This window comes from Oncorhynchus clarkii, chromosome 25, assembly GCF_045791955.1.
Source record: "Oncorhynchus clarkii lewisi isolate Uvic-CL-2024 chromosome 25, UVic_Ocla_1.0, whole genome shotgun sequence".
In the NCBI taxonomy this organism is placed as follows: Eukaryota; Metazoa; Chordata; class Actinopteri; order Salmoniformes; family Salmonidae; genus Oncorhynchus; species Oncorhynchus clarkii.
Genome location: NC_092171.1, coordinates 5,446,762 through 5,458,977, shown reverse-complemented (window position 1 = coordinate 5,458,977; position 12,216 = coordinate 5,446,762). Strand labels below are relative to the sequence as shown.

The 12,216-nt window shown below is 42.4% G+C and overlaps 1 protein-coding gene across 2 annotated transcripts in view; it reads left to right on the top strand.

Moving 5' to 3' along the window:
* Nucleotides 1-10,373, top strand: part of LOC139383990 (WD repeat domain 25) — a 31,872-nt gene extending 21,499 nt beyond the window's left edge. Inside the window, exons 4-7 of one of the 2 annotated variants that reach the window (XM_071128620.1) lie at nt 4,813-4,943; nt 5,604-5,774; nt 8,859-8,999; nt 9,776-10,373. In XM_071128620.1, the coding sequence (XP_070984721.1) occupies nt 4,813-4,943; nt 5,604-5,774; nt 8,859-8,999; nt 9,776-9,997 (665 nt within the window). In that variant the 3' untranslated portion in view covers nt 9,998-10,373. Of the gene's footprint in view, nt 1-4,812; nt 4,944-5,603; nt 5,775-8,858; nt 9,000-9,543 lie in introns of both variants that reach the window. The other variant, XM_071128621.1, reaches the window with a different exon arrangement.
* The last annotated feature ends 1,843 nt before the right edge of the window (nt 10,374-12,216 follow it).

Sequence of the window (12,216 nt, the reverse complement as noted above, 5' to 3'; positions counted from 1 at the left end):
AGATGGTATAAAATACAGTATATACATATGAGATGAGTAATGTAGGGTATGAGAACATTATTAAAGTGTCATTATTTATAGTGACTTCTCCAAGATTTAATATTAGACCATTGAAAAATGCCATATGTAGAAAACTTTGGATAATCGTTGAGACAAATAGCATTTTATATAAGGCTGATTGTGCCCTTAAACTGGCATAGCCAACGTAAGTGGAAAATCTTGTAAAGTCCGTCCCCTTAAATCCTCCTGTAATGCATATCCTATTTTCTTAAGTGTTTTTTTCCAACCGTAAACACATGTAAGTACGTGCGTTGATTTAAAGCTCTCAGTGGCTCTCCATCTTTTAGGTCACCACATGATTAGTCGTTGCAGTGTGCACTTCCTCTCCCCGCGTGGCTGTCAATTCTGCCAATAAAGCCCTTGGATAATTGCTTCACCCGCCCATTAAATAACCTGGCAGCTCGGGGTAAGTGATCGATAGCAGATCCACAGGCAGAATCCAGCATGCCCACACACCGTCAACCCTCAGGCACCAGACTGCTGTGACATTATCTCCCGTTTACCCCTTCCTGTCGTTGGTCACAGAGTGTGTTGACTCATTTAGAGGACTGACCCAGCAAACGGGGGATGTCCTTAGGACATAAGAAGATGCTCCCGTTGGGCTCCCTTTAGGGTTTTATCGGAACAATATCCCACAGAGCGTTCTTGAAAAGTTACATGTTTACCTCAGTTTGGTTTGAAAATAACATTACAGTAAGGACTCTTCATGACCATTTGGAATGACAGTTAGGCTCCATCAGTCAACTTTTACACTGGCAGTTCAGCACTCATGTATACCAGTATGCAATGCTTCTTTATCTGGCAGGCAGGGAGACTAGGCTCACTTGCTCCCTCTACCGCCATGACTAGATTTATATCCCTCCGGATGGCGCATTTTGGTGAGGTATTGAGATTATTAGAATATCAATGCAGCAGCGTTTGTTATGTCCACGCTGACAGTCACAAATTCATATATATGTTAATAGCAGGTGGACTGAGGAGCTGGAGTGGTGTGCTTGTGTTTGGAGCATCAGCTCGTAATCAATAGATGTGATTCATTGGCTCTTGATGCTCTTCAATAAATCAGAGGCTCTCAGCTGCAACGAGAAAGGCTGGGTTCTTTAGATGATGGGCTGTCAATGTAAACAGCACAGACCTTGGCTGTCTGGCTGGCTTTTGGAGAGCCTGCACTTAGTGCCTTCAGAAAGTATTCATACCCCTTGACTGATTCCACATTTTGTTGTTATAGCCTGAATTCAAAATGGATTAAAATAAATTCTCACCCATCTACACACACTACCCCATAATGAAAGTGAAAACATGTTTTTTTTTATTGATAATGAAATACTGAAATATCAAATTTACATGTATTCACACCCCTGAGTCAATACTTTGTAGAAGCACTTTTGGTAGTGATTACAGCTGTGAGTCTTTCTTGGTAAGTCTAAGAGCTTTCCACACCTGGATAGTGACAACATTTGCCAATTTTAAAACAATTATTTTCAAAATTCTTAATTTTGTTTTTATTTATTTTTTACCCCTTTTTCTCCCCAATTTCGTGGTATCCAATTATTTTAGTAGCTACTATCTTGTCTTAACGCTACAACTCCCGTACGGGCTCGGGAGAGATGAAGTCAAGCGTCCTCCGATACACAACCCAACCAAGCCGCACTGCTTCTTAACACAGCGCCATCCAACCCGGAAGCCAGCCGCACCAATGTGTCGGAGGAAACACTGTGCACCTGGCAACCTTGGTTAGCGCACACTGCGCCCGGCCAGCCACAGGAGTCGCTGGTGCGCTATGAGACAAGGATTTTCAAAATTCTTCAAGCTCTGTCAAATTGGTTGTTGATCGTTGCTAGACAACCATTTTCAGATCTTGTCATAGATTTTCAAGGAGATTTAAGTGAAAACTGTAACTAGCTTATGGTAGATAAATTAACATTAAATTCTCTGGCAACAGCTTTGGTGGACATTCAGTCAACATGCCAATTGCACGCTTCCTCAACTTGAGACATCTGTGGCGTTGTGTGACAAAACTGCACGTTTTAGAATGGCCTGTTATTGTCCCCAGCACAAGGTGCACCTGTGTAATGATCATTCTGTTTAATCAGCTTCTTGATATGCCGCAGGTGGATGGATTATCTTGGAAATGGAGAAATGCTCACTAACAGGGATGTAAACACGTTTGTGAATTTCTTTTTATGGGTATAATAATAAATATTAATATTATTTTGCAAGGCATTGGAAAACCTCTATGGTCTTTGTGGTTGAATCTGTTAAATATTTACTGCTCGACGGAGGGACATTACAGATAATTGTATGTGTGGTTGTACAGAGATGAGGTAGTCATTCAAAAATCATGTTAAACACTATTATTGCACACAGAGTGAGTCCATGCAACTTATTATTTGACTTTGTAAGCATATTTTTAATCTATTTAATTTATTTAGGCTTGCCATAACAAAGGTGTCCGGTATTTATTGACTCAAGACATTTCAGATTTAAATTTTTAATTAATTTGTAAACATTTTACATTTTATCAATTTAAAAAAAATTCAGGCTGTACAACAAAATCTTGGAAAAGTCTGAATAGTTTTCGAAGGCACTGTACATTATCTGACCCCTTGACCTCAACGGTCCAGATTAAGGTACCACTACACATGCTTTGGCCATTTGTTTGCATTCAATGGTACCATGCTTCCACCTTTTCTTTCTTTATTTTATTTTTTTGTTAGTAGTTACTATCTTGTCTCATCGCTACAACTCCCGTACGTGCTCGGGAGAGACGACGGTCGAGAGCCATGTGTCCTCCGAAACCCAACCAAGCCGCACTGCAGCGCGCATCCAACCCGGAAGCCAGCCGCACCAATGTGTCGGAGGAAACACCTAGTGCACTGCGCCGGCCCGCAACAGGAGTCGCTAGTGCGCGATGAGACAAGGATATCCCTACCGGCCAAACCCTCCCTATCCCGGATGACGCTAGGCCAATTGTGGACCTCCCGGTTGCGGCCGGCTGCGACAGAGCCTGGGCTCGAACCCAGAGTCTCTGGTGGTACAGCTAGCACTGTGATGCAGACCACTGCGCCAGCCGGATGCTACTGAACTGTGACGGTCATTTTCAAGGACATCTTAAGTGTTTGTCTCAAGAAGCTCGGTCCAATTCATTACATTTGTTGAGTCCTAAAGCAGTCATATTTGGCCTACAGAATGACTGTCACAGTTCAGTAGCAATCGAGAGTTGGAGGGATGGATTAAATGCATTTTATTTGAAGGGCATTAGTGAGAAGTGGCAGCTGCTTTTTGGGCTTTTTCAAGCCTGTTCTTGGGCCAGTGTGATTGCAAGCCACTGGAAGAATATTCACAGGCAGTGGTTTACAACAGAAGCTCTAACTCCACTTTGAAAGCATCCACTTTCATACATTATGCTTTTGCCTTCAGCCATTCATCGTGTTTTTGGACGATTCTTTCTTCTGGGAGGAATGTATGTGAAGTGGTCATAATATCCTATGTAGCTCAACCACTAGTGTCCTGCTTTTTGTAGTTTCTCTAATGAAGAAAGATTTTTTTTGTGTTTTTTTTTTGCTCCATCTATCTTCAATGTCCTCTCTCTCTCGTATCATGCAGGCCAGCACTGTGGATCATATGGCTAGGAGTTCAGAGACCAGCTCCAGCACAGAGAACGGTCCCCTCCCCTTATCTTCAAACTCCGCTAAGCTAATCAATGTTTCTTAATTAAAACACGAAAGGCCTTATTTGTTATGCAAATTAGGCTGGTTTCTCATAGTCTCCCCAAACATTAGCTTTGAATCTCGATGACAGATCTCAGATCCCTCCCAAATCAAAACCATTAAAGGCAAAGATGTGAAATGCACCCCACCTGGCCACACGCCTGAAGAAATATTCCACAAACTTTGCTGATCAATAGGACGGGGACTCGCTCCCCCCAATAAATAAGCGAGTCCCTTGTCTTTGGTTATTTGTGGTGACACTTTCTCATTTAAACAAATTTGTGTGGAAATACACATTTTAAATATGGGGTGGTGTTTTGTCCGGCACTTACTAGAATTTAACACTTTTGAGGGAGTCTTTAACACTGCTTATAGAAGTCTTGGTTGTGTGTGGGATTGATTTTAGAGGAGTCGCATGGCCCTGAGGCACATCTCACATAGCCTTTGACAGGTCTGCTGCCTGGGTCCCCATGCAGGTTTCTGCTGTACGTTCTGACGGAAACATTGGGCTGTTGCACCCTTTTCAGGCTTGATTATATTTAAGCCCTGCAATGTTTGTTTTGAAGCTCAACATCACTATAAGTTAATAAGGAAAAGCTTGTTGACACTTGCTGGCCAAAACAGTGGATTTTTGTTTAGTTTTTTAAAATATCTTTATCATTTCTTTGTCAGTTTTAAATTAGCTTTTTATCTGGACTTCTTTTTTTACCAGTGTGTGAGAAAAGCTGCTTTTGGTTTTCAAATACTAATTTGCTCTGCATGGTTAAGGGCATAGTTCCAAAAATATCACAGGACTTTCCCAAATGTCTCGTACTTTATTTGGATATCACTGATTCATTGTGCCAAAACATTGTGCTAACTGGGTTTGTCATATATGGGGTGGTGCAGGACCTTCCTTGATCTGAGGGCTCCTTTGACTTTGAAGTGGCTCTGTGTCCAATTTCTCTGTCATGTATGCTTTATCCAAACCGTTATTTTTTTCCGTACTCCTCTCCTGTTTGCTAGAGGTTTGTGGTGGTGGTTTCTGTGTTTGCTTCCTCAGGACAGCAGATCGTGAAGGTGGGGAACCAGTTCAAGGTGATGTGCTTGGCAGTGCAGCCCAACGACCCTGAAGTGTTCCTGTGTGGGGGTTACAGCGCAGAGGTCAAGGCCTGGGACGCCCGTACCTGCAAGGTCAGCCGCATCTCTTCTCTCCAGCACCGTAGGCCTATCCCTGTTAGACCTGGATTCAAATAGTATTTGTTTTTTTTGAAATACTTTCGTAATGGAAACAATAGAATAGTCCCAAAAGTGTAAACCTCATCTATCTGGCACTCTAGGCAGGCTCTGTCAAACACTCAATTTGATATTTGTTCCCAGGTCTGATTTCTCGCTGTGGCTGTCCGTCACCGAGAGTCATCTAACAGCACTGTCGAGGCATGCTAATCTACAATGTGGTGCACTGCACCCCTTCTGGCATGAGTTCAGACTGGCATGTTCCCAATTGCCTAGCCACTAGTACATTTTAATGACAAAGTATTTTTTTCTGGCAGTAGGTGTCAATGTACACTACTGTTCAAAAATTTGGGGTCACTTAGAAATGTACTTGTTTTTGAATGAAAAGCACTTTTTTTTTTTTGTCCATTTTAAAATAACATCAAAATTGATCAGAAATACAGTGTAGACATTGTTAATATTTCAAAAACAAGGAAATTTCTAAGTGACCCCAAATTTTTTAACGGTAGTGTATGTTGCAGAGGAATTGGAGTAGTCATATCTGCTAGAGGAGCCAAGCTTCACAACATGCAGTATTTATTCAACCTTCAATTTATGCCCTATCTTCTGTGTTCCCAGGTGGAGAGGGTGTACAGGGCACGGATCCAGCAGACTCTGGCCATCCTGTTCCTGACCGGGGGCAGGGAGTTTGTGACCAGCAGTGACTCGGTCAGCCGGGACTCTGCCGAGCGCACGCTCATTGCCTGGGACTTCCAAACCACCGCTAAGGTCTCCAATCAGATCTACCATGTAAGTAAGAACAGGGTCGTGTTCAGTAGGGCATACTGTATCAAAACAATTTGCAACAGAAAATGTATATGATAGTTTCTTATTGGATAATTTCAGTTAGTACCTCCCTAGTTATCTCTGTTTCAAATTGTCCCTACGGGACAAGGCCTAGATAGCTTGTCTCATCCCAGCCATGTTGTCCCTGCTATTGCAAACACACTGTGCCTGTAAGGAGCAAAGAAAATCTCTTAACTAGTCATAAAGTACTTTATCAATCTATGATTGGTAAATAATTTTTTACAACTTTTAAATGAATTATATACACTGCTCAAAAAAATTAAGGGAACACTAAAATAACACATCCTAGATCTGAATGAATGAAATATTCTTATTAAATACTTTTTTCTTTACATAGTTGAATGTGCTGACAACAAAATCACACAAATGATCAATGGAAATCAAATTTATCAACCCATGGAGGTCTGGATTTGGAGTCACACTCAAAATTGAAGTGGAAAACTACACTACAGGCTGATCCAACTTTGATGTAATGTCCTTAAAACAAGTCAAAATGAGGCTCAGTAGTGTGTGTGGCCTCCACGTGCCTGTATGACCTCCCTACAACGCCTGGGCATGCTCCTGATGAGGTGGCGGATGGTCTCTTGAGGGATCTCCTCCCAGACCTGGACTAAAGCATCCGCCAACTCCTGGACAGTCTGTGGTGCAACGTGGCGTTGGTGGATGGAGCGAGACATGATGTCCCAGATGTGCTCAATTGGATTCAGGTCTGGGGAACGGGCGGGCCAGTCCATAGCATCAATGCCTTCCTCTTGCAGGAACTGCTGACACACTCCAGCCACATGAGGTCTGGCATTGTCTTGCATTAGGAGGAACCCAGGGCCAACCGCACCAGCATATGGTCTCACAAGGGGTCTGAGGATCTCATCTCGTTACCTAATGGCAGTCAGGCAACCTCTGGCGAGCACATGGAGGCCCCCCCAAAGAAATGCCACCCCACACCATGACTGACCCACCGCCAAACCGGTCATGCTGGAGGATGTTGCAGGCAGCAGAACGTTCTCCACGGCGTCTCCAGACTCTGTCACGTCTGTCACGTGCTCAGTGTGAATCTGCTTTCATCTGTGAGGAGCACAGGGCGCCAGTGGCGAATTTGCCAATCTTGGTGTTCTCTGGCAAATGCCAAACGTCCTGCACGGCTGTAATCCAACCCCCACCTGTGGACGTTGGGCCCTCATACCACCCTCATGGAGTCTGTTTCTGACCGTTTGAGCAGACACATGCACATTTGTGGCCTGCTGGAGGTCATTTTGCAGGGCTCTGGCAGTGCTCCTCCTTGCACAAAGGCGGAGGTAGCGGTCCTGCTGCTGGGTTGTTGGCCTCCTACGGCCTCCTCCACGTCTCCTGATGTACTGGCCTGTCTCCTGGTAGCGCCTCCATGCTCTGGACACTACGCTGACAGACACAGCAAACCTTCTTGCCACAGCTCGCATTGATGTGCCATCCTGGATGAGCTGCACTACCTGAACCACTTGTGTGGGTTGTAGACTCCGTCTCATGCTACCACTAGAGTGAAAGCACCGCCAGCATTCAAAAGTGACCAAAACATCAGCCAGGAAGCATAGGAACTGAGAAGTGGTCTGTGGTCCCCACCTGCAGAACCACTCCTTTATTGGGGGTGTCTTGCTAATTGCCTATAATTTCCACCTGTTGTCTATTCCATTTGCACAACAGCATGTGAAATTTATTGTCAATCAGTGTTGCTTCCTAAGTGGACAGTTTGATTTCACAGAAGTGTGATTGACTTGGAGTTACATTGTGTTGTCTAAGTGTTCCCTTTATTTTTTTGAGCAGTGTATAAATGCCCATTGGTTCTTGAAGAATATAACATAGAAATGCAGCTTAGTTTATTTGTCATACCCCATCAGAACTGAAAATATTAGATTGGAATAAAACAATGTTGGTTTAAATGTAAATAAACACAATATAGCCTCAAAGCATAAATAAAACTATACTGTACAAAAATATAAAAGCAACATTCAACGATTTTACTGCGTTACAATTCATATAAGGAAATCAGTCAATTGAAATAAATTCATTAAGCTCTAATCTATGGTTTTCACATGACTGGTCAGGAAGCCATGGGTGGGGCGTCGAAGGGCATAGGCCCCACTGACTGGGGAGCCAGGCCTAGCCAATCAGAATGAGTTTTTCCCCACAATGGTTTATTACAGAAATAAATTCTCAGTTTCATCAGCCTTCCTGGTGACTGGTCTCCGATGATCCCACAGGTGAAGAAGCCGGATAAGGGGGTCCTGTGCTGGCGTGGTTACACGGTTGGATTTACAGCCAAATTCTCTAAAATGACATTGGAGGCGGCTTAGAAGTTAACATTCAATTCTCTGACAACAGCTCTAGTGGACATTCTTGCAGTCAGCATGCCAAATGCACACTCCCTCAACTTGAGACATCTATGGCATTGGGTTGTGTGACACAACTGCACATTTAGGTGATATTTTGTCCCCAGCACAAGGTGCACCTGTGCAATGATAATGCTGTTTAATCGGCTTTCTTGATATGAGATGGATTATCTTGACAAAGGTGAAATGCACAACATTTTTGAGAAATAAGCTTTTTGTGCATATGTGAAGATTTCACGATGCCTCGTGAAACATGGGACCAACACTTAATATGTTGTTTTATATTTTTGTTCAGTATATAATGTTGATATCATGGATGGTAAGTCCTTGCATCCATAACTATATTCATGATTTTGAGTAGTTACATTTTTCTAGCCTCTATCCTTCAGCTTTTTACTCAAACAGTGACGGGGTGCGCTGCTTTGTTTCAACTGCAGATTGCCCCTTTAAAGCTCTTGTTTTTGTTTTCCATAATAGTTGGATACTACATTTTTCCTCTCCCTGTAATGTATGTAAATGTCGGTCCATTCAGTCCTATGTCTTATTGACTATTTAAGTGCATGTGGGTGGTTTTTATGGCAGAAAATACAGATACTATCATTTGAGTATGAATGCCAAGCCAGTTGAATGCTTTCTGACCTTCTCCCATTCACTTGATTTAATCCAGGAGCGGTACACGTGCCCCAGCCTAGCCCTTCACCCCCAACAGGACTCGTTTGTAGCACAGAGCAATGGCAACTACATGGCCCTATTTTCTGCCCAGCGGCCATACAGAATGAATAAGAGGAGGCGGTATGAAGGACACAAGGTCAGTGGTGATGAGGCTGTGCGGTTGCATGGGAGATCTATACGCTCTACAAACCGCTCTATAGCTAAAAGCAGTAGTCCCTCTGGTCTGTCATTTACAGTCCTCTACAAACGCACATGGTTAAACAAAAAACAATTACACCGATGAGTCACATAAAGAACGTGACATTCAGATATGTTATACAAATATTAAAGGGACCTGCTGAGGTTTTGCTGTAAATATTTGTCTTACGAGTGAGTGTAGTTTCAACGTTGGTCCTTTGTGTAAAAACATGGTCTGTCTGCTAAACGGTGCTAATATATATATATTTTTTTACATTCCAATTAGAATAAACATGTCATTTATTTGTTTATGCATGTTATTTCCCCTGTGTGGGAATGATATGCTAAACAGTACTGAGATGTGTATTACTAACAATAGACATAGGTGGTCTTTATCTTAAATCCTCTCATGTGCATGACGGAGGTAATAAAGGAAACAGTGTGAATATGAAATGCATGCAAAGCAGTAATAACAATAATACTTGTTTGGGCTTTTCCACCAGGTGCTCTAACTACTATAGGGGGAGTCTCAAGCAGACAGCAGAGGATTGCAACCTCAATGTAATCTCGAGCTGCATTATTGTAAACTTGTATTTCATGAATAGCCCATTCCTATCTGCATTTTTATATTTTTTTGCACTGCAAGTATAGTGGAAAATGTGGGCCCGGGTCATTTGTGGTGTGTGTATAGTGTGTAAATTGATTTCATTGCTAATGTAAGGTGTGATGGTTTAGGTTGAGGGCTATGCGGTGAGGTGTGGCTTCTCTCCGGATGGGTCCATACTGGCCACGGGCAGCTCCACAGGCTCCGTCCACTTCTACGACCAGCAGAGTGCTCGGACGCTGCACACGCTGCTCGCACACCAGCAGGCATGCATGTGTGTGTCTCTGCACCCTGTGCTGCCCGCTGTGGTGGCAACGTGCGACTGGGGTGGCGAGATCAGGATCTGGCAGTGATTGGCACAAAGAAGGGGAGGAATTATAACACCCAGACACTACAAACATCCAGGCATCCTTCCTATCTGAGCTGCCGGAGAGAAAGGAAACTGCTCAGGAATATTTCCATAAGGGCAATTTACTCTTCATACTGAAATTCGCTTCCATTCAAATACATACCTGTTGACCAAACTGCTGGCAGTTGTCTATTGCTTAGCTTATATCATAACTTCAATCAAATGTCAAGGCAAAAATGTAAAATTGACTTTTTTTGGTTGTTTTTTTTGGTACCATAGCTTACTCAGGAATTAATGTACAGGATTCTTACTCGCATTGTAAATGAATGACGTGATGACCCTGTTTGTCACAGCTTTAATAAAAGTACTGACCTATTCTACATTCATTGTCATGTATGTAGTGTGTGGTCTTTGTAGAAAATGATAATTTGCAGTCAGGGGCACATTACAGTGCAGAGGATCAAAGACAGGTTTTCTTAATTAGCATTTCAAAGGGTACATTTTTAAAAGCTTTGAGTTTATTATCATCAGACAGTAGTGGGTATGGATGCAGCTCTAGCCCGTCTGCCATATTAAGTCACTGACCGAATTGCGAAGCAAGTCAGAATTATTCTCTAAATTCAGCAGCTTGTATATTTCCTCTACCAATAGTAATTTGGTAACTAAAGAAACTTTTCAAAGGAATATCCAGGCCTGTCAATCATAAGTATTCCCTAAGGCCAGGTAACAATGATTAAATCAACTGGACGTGTAAATATTTTTGAATATTTGTGTACCTAAATACATCTAGCTGTTGGTAGTGAGTGACATCTAAATACCTAAGATTGAATGTAACGGATAATGTCAAATGCATCAATTACATTTTACAAGATTATAGTGTATTTTACTTTAGATTACCTCCATTTTAACTGCTGATATTCCATTTGTCCTCCTCTTCTCACCTGTGTATGTCTGAGCGAGGCAAGGCTCGCACTCCTGGTCGACCTGCCACCCAGTTTACTTCCCTTAATCTAGGGCCGATCCTGGACGTGCCCCCAATCTAGGACCAGAAATTGGCTTTGAGGGCAGGACGACCAGAACAGAACAGTTACTGCAAATATAATGGATCAGAGCCATATATTTTGAAGAGTACAGACAATTTCTTTAAATGTGGAATATTGTTCTCATTCTAAGCATTGTTTTAATATTCCCCCATGTAATATTAATGGGGGAGCTAACATGGCTGCCATATAATTTTGAAGTGTTATATACAGTTGAAGTCAGAAGTTTACATACACCTAAGCCAAATACATTTAAACTCTGTCCTGACATTTAATCCTAGTAAAAATTCCCTGTTTTAGGTCAGTTAGGATCACCACTTTATTTTAAGAATGTGAAATGTCAATAATAGTAGAGAGAATTATTTATTTCAGCTTTTATTTCTTTCGTCACATTCCCAGTGGGTCAGAAGTTTTACATACACTCAATTAGTGTTTGGCAGCATTGCCTTAAACAATTTAAACTTGGGTTAAACATTTCAGGTAGCCTTCCTTAAGCTTCCCACAATAAGTTGGGTGAATTTTGTTACATTACATTACTGAGTCAGGTTTGTAGTCCTTGCTCACAAACACTTTTTCGGTTCTGAACACAAATTTTCTATAGGATTGAGGTCAGGGCTTTGTGATTGCCAATACCTTGACTTGGTTGTCCTTAAGCCATTTTACCACCGCTTTGGAACTATGCTTGAGGTCATTGTCCATTTGGAAGACCCATTTGTGACCAAGCCTGAACTTCCTGACTGATGTCTTGAGATGTTGCTTCAATATATCCACATAATTTTCCTACCTCATGATGCCATCTATTTTGTGAAGTGCACCAGTCCCTCCTGCAGCAAAGCACCTCCACCACATGATGCTGCCACCCCCGTGTTTCACGGGATGGTGTTCTTTGTCTTGCAAGTCTCCCCATTTTTCCTCCAAACATAAAGATGGTCATTATGGCCAAACAGCTCTATTTTTGTTTCATCAGACCAGAGGACATTTCTCCAAAAAGTACGATCTTTGTCCCCATGTGCAGTTGCAAACTGTAGTCTGGGTTTTTCTATGGCGGTTTTGGAGCAGGGGCTTCTTCCTTGCTGAGTGTTATGTGGATATAGATACTTTTGTACCTGTCTCCTCCAGCATCTTCACAAAGTCCTTTGCTGCTGTTCTGGGATTGATTTGCACTGAGTTAGGCTAATTGACA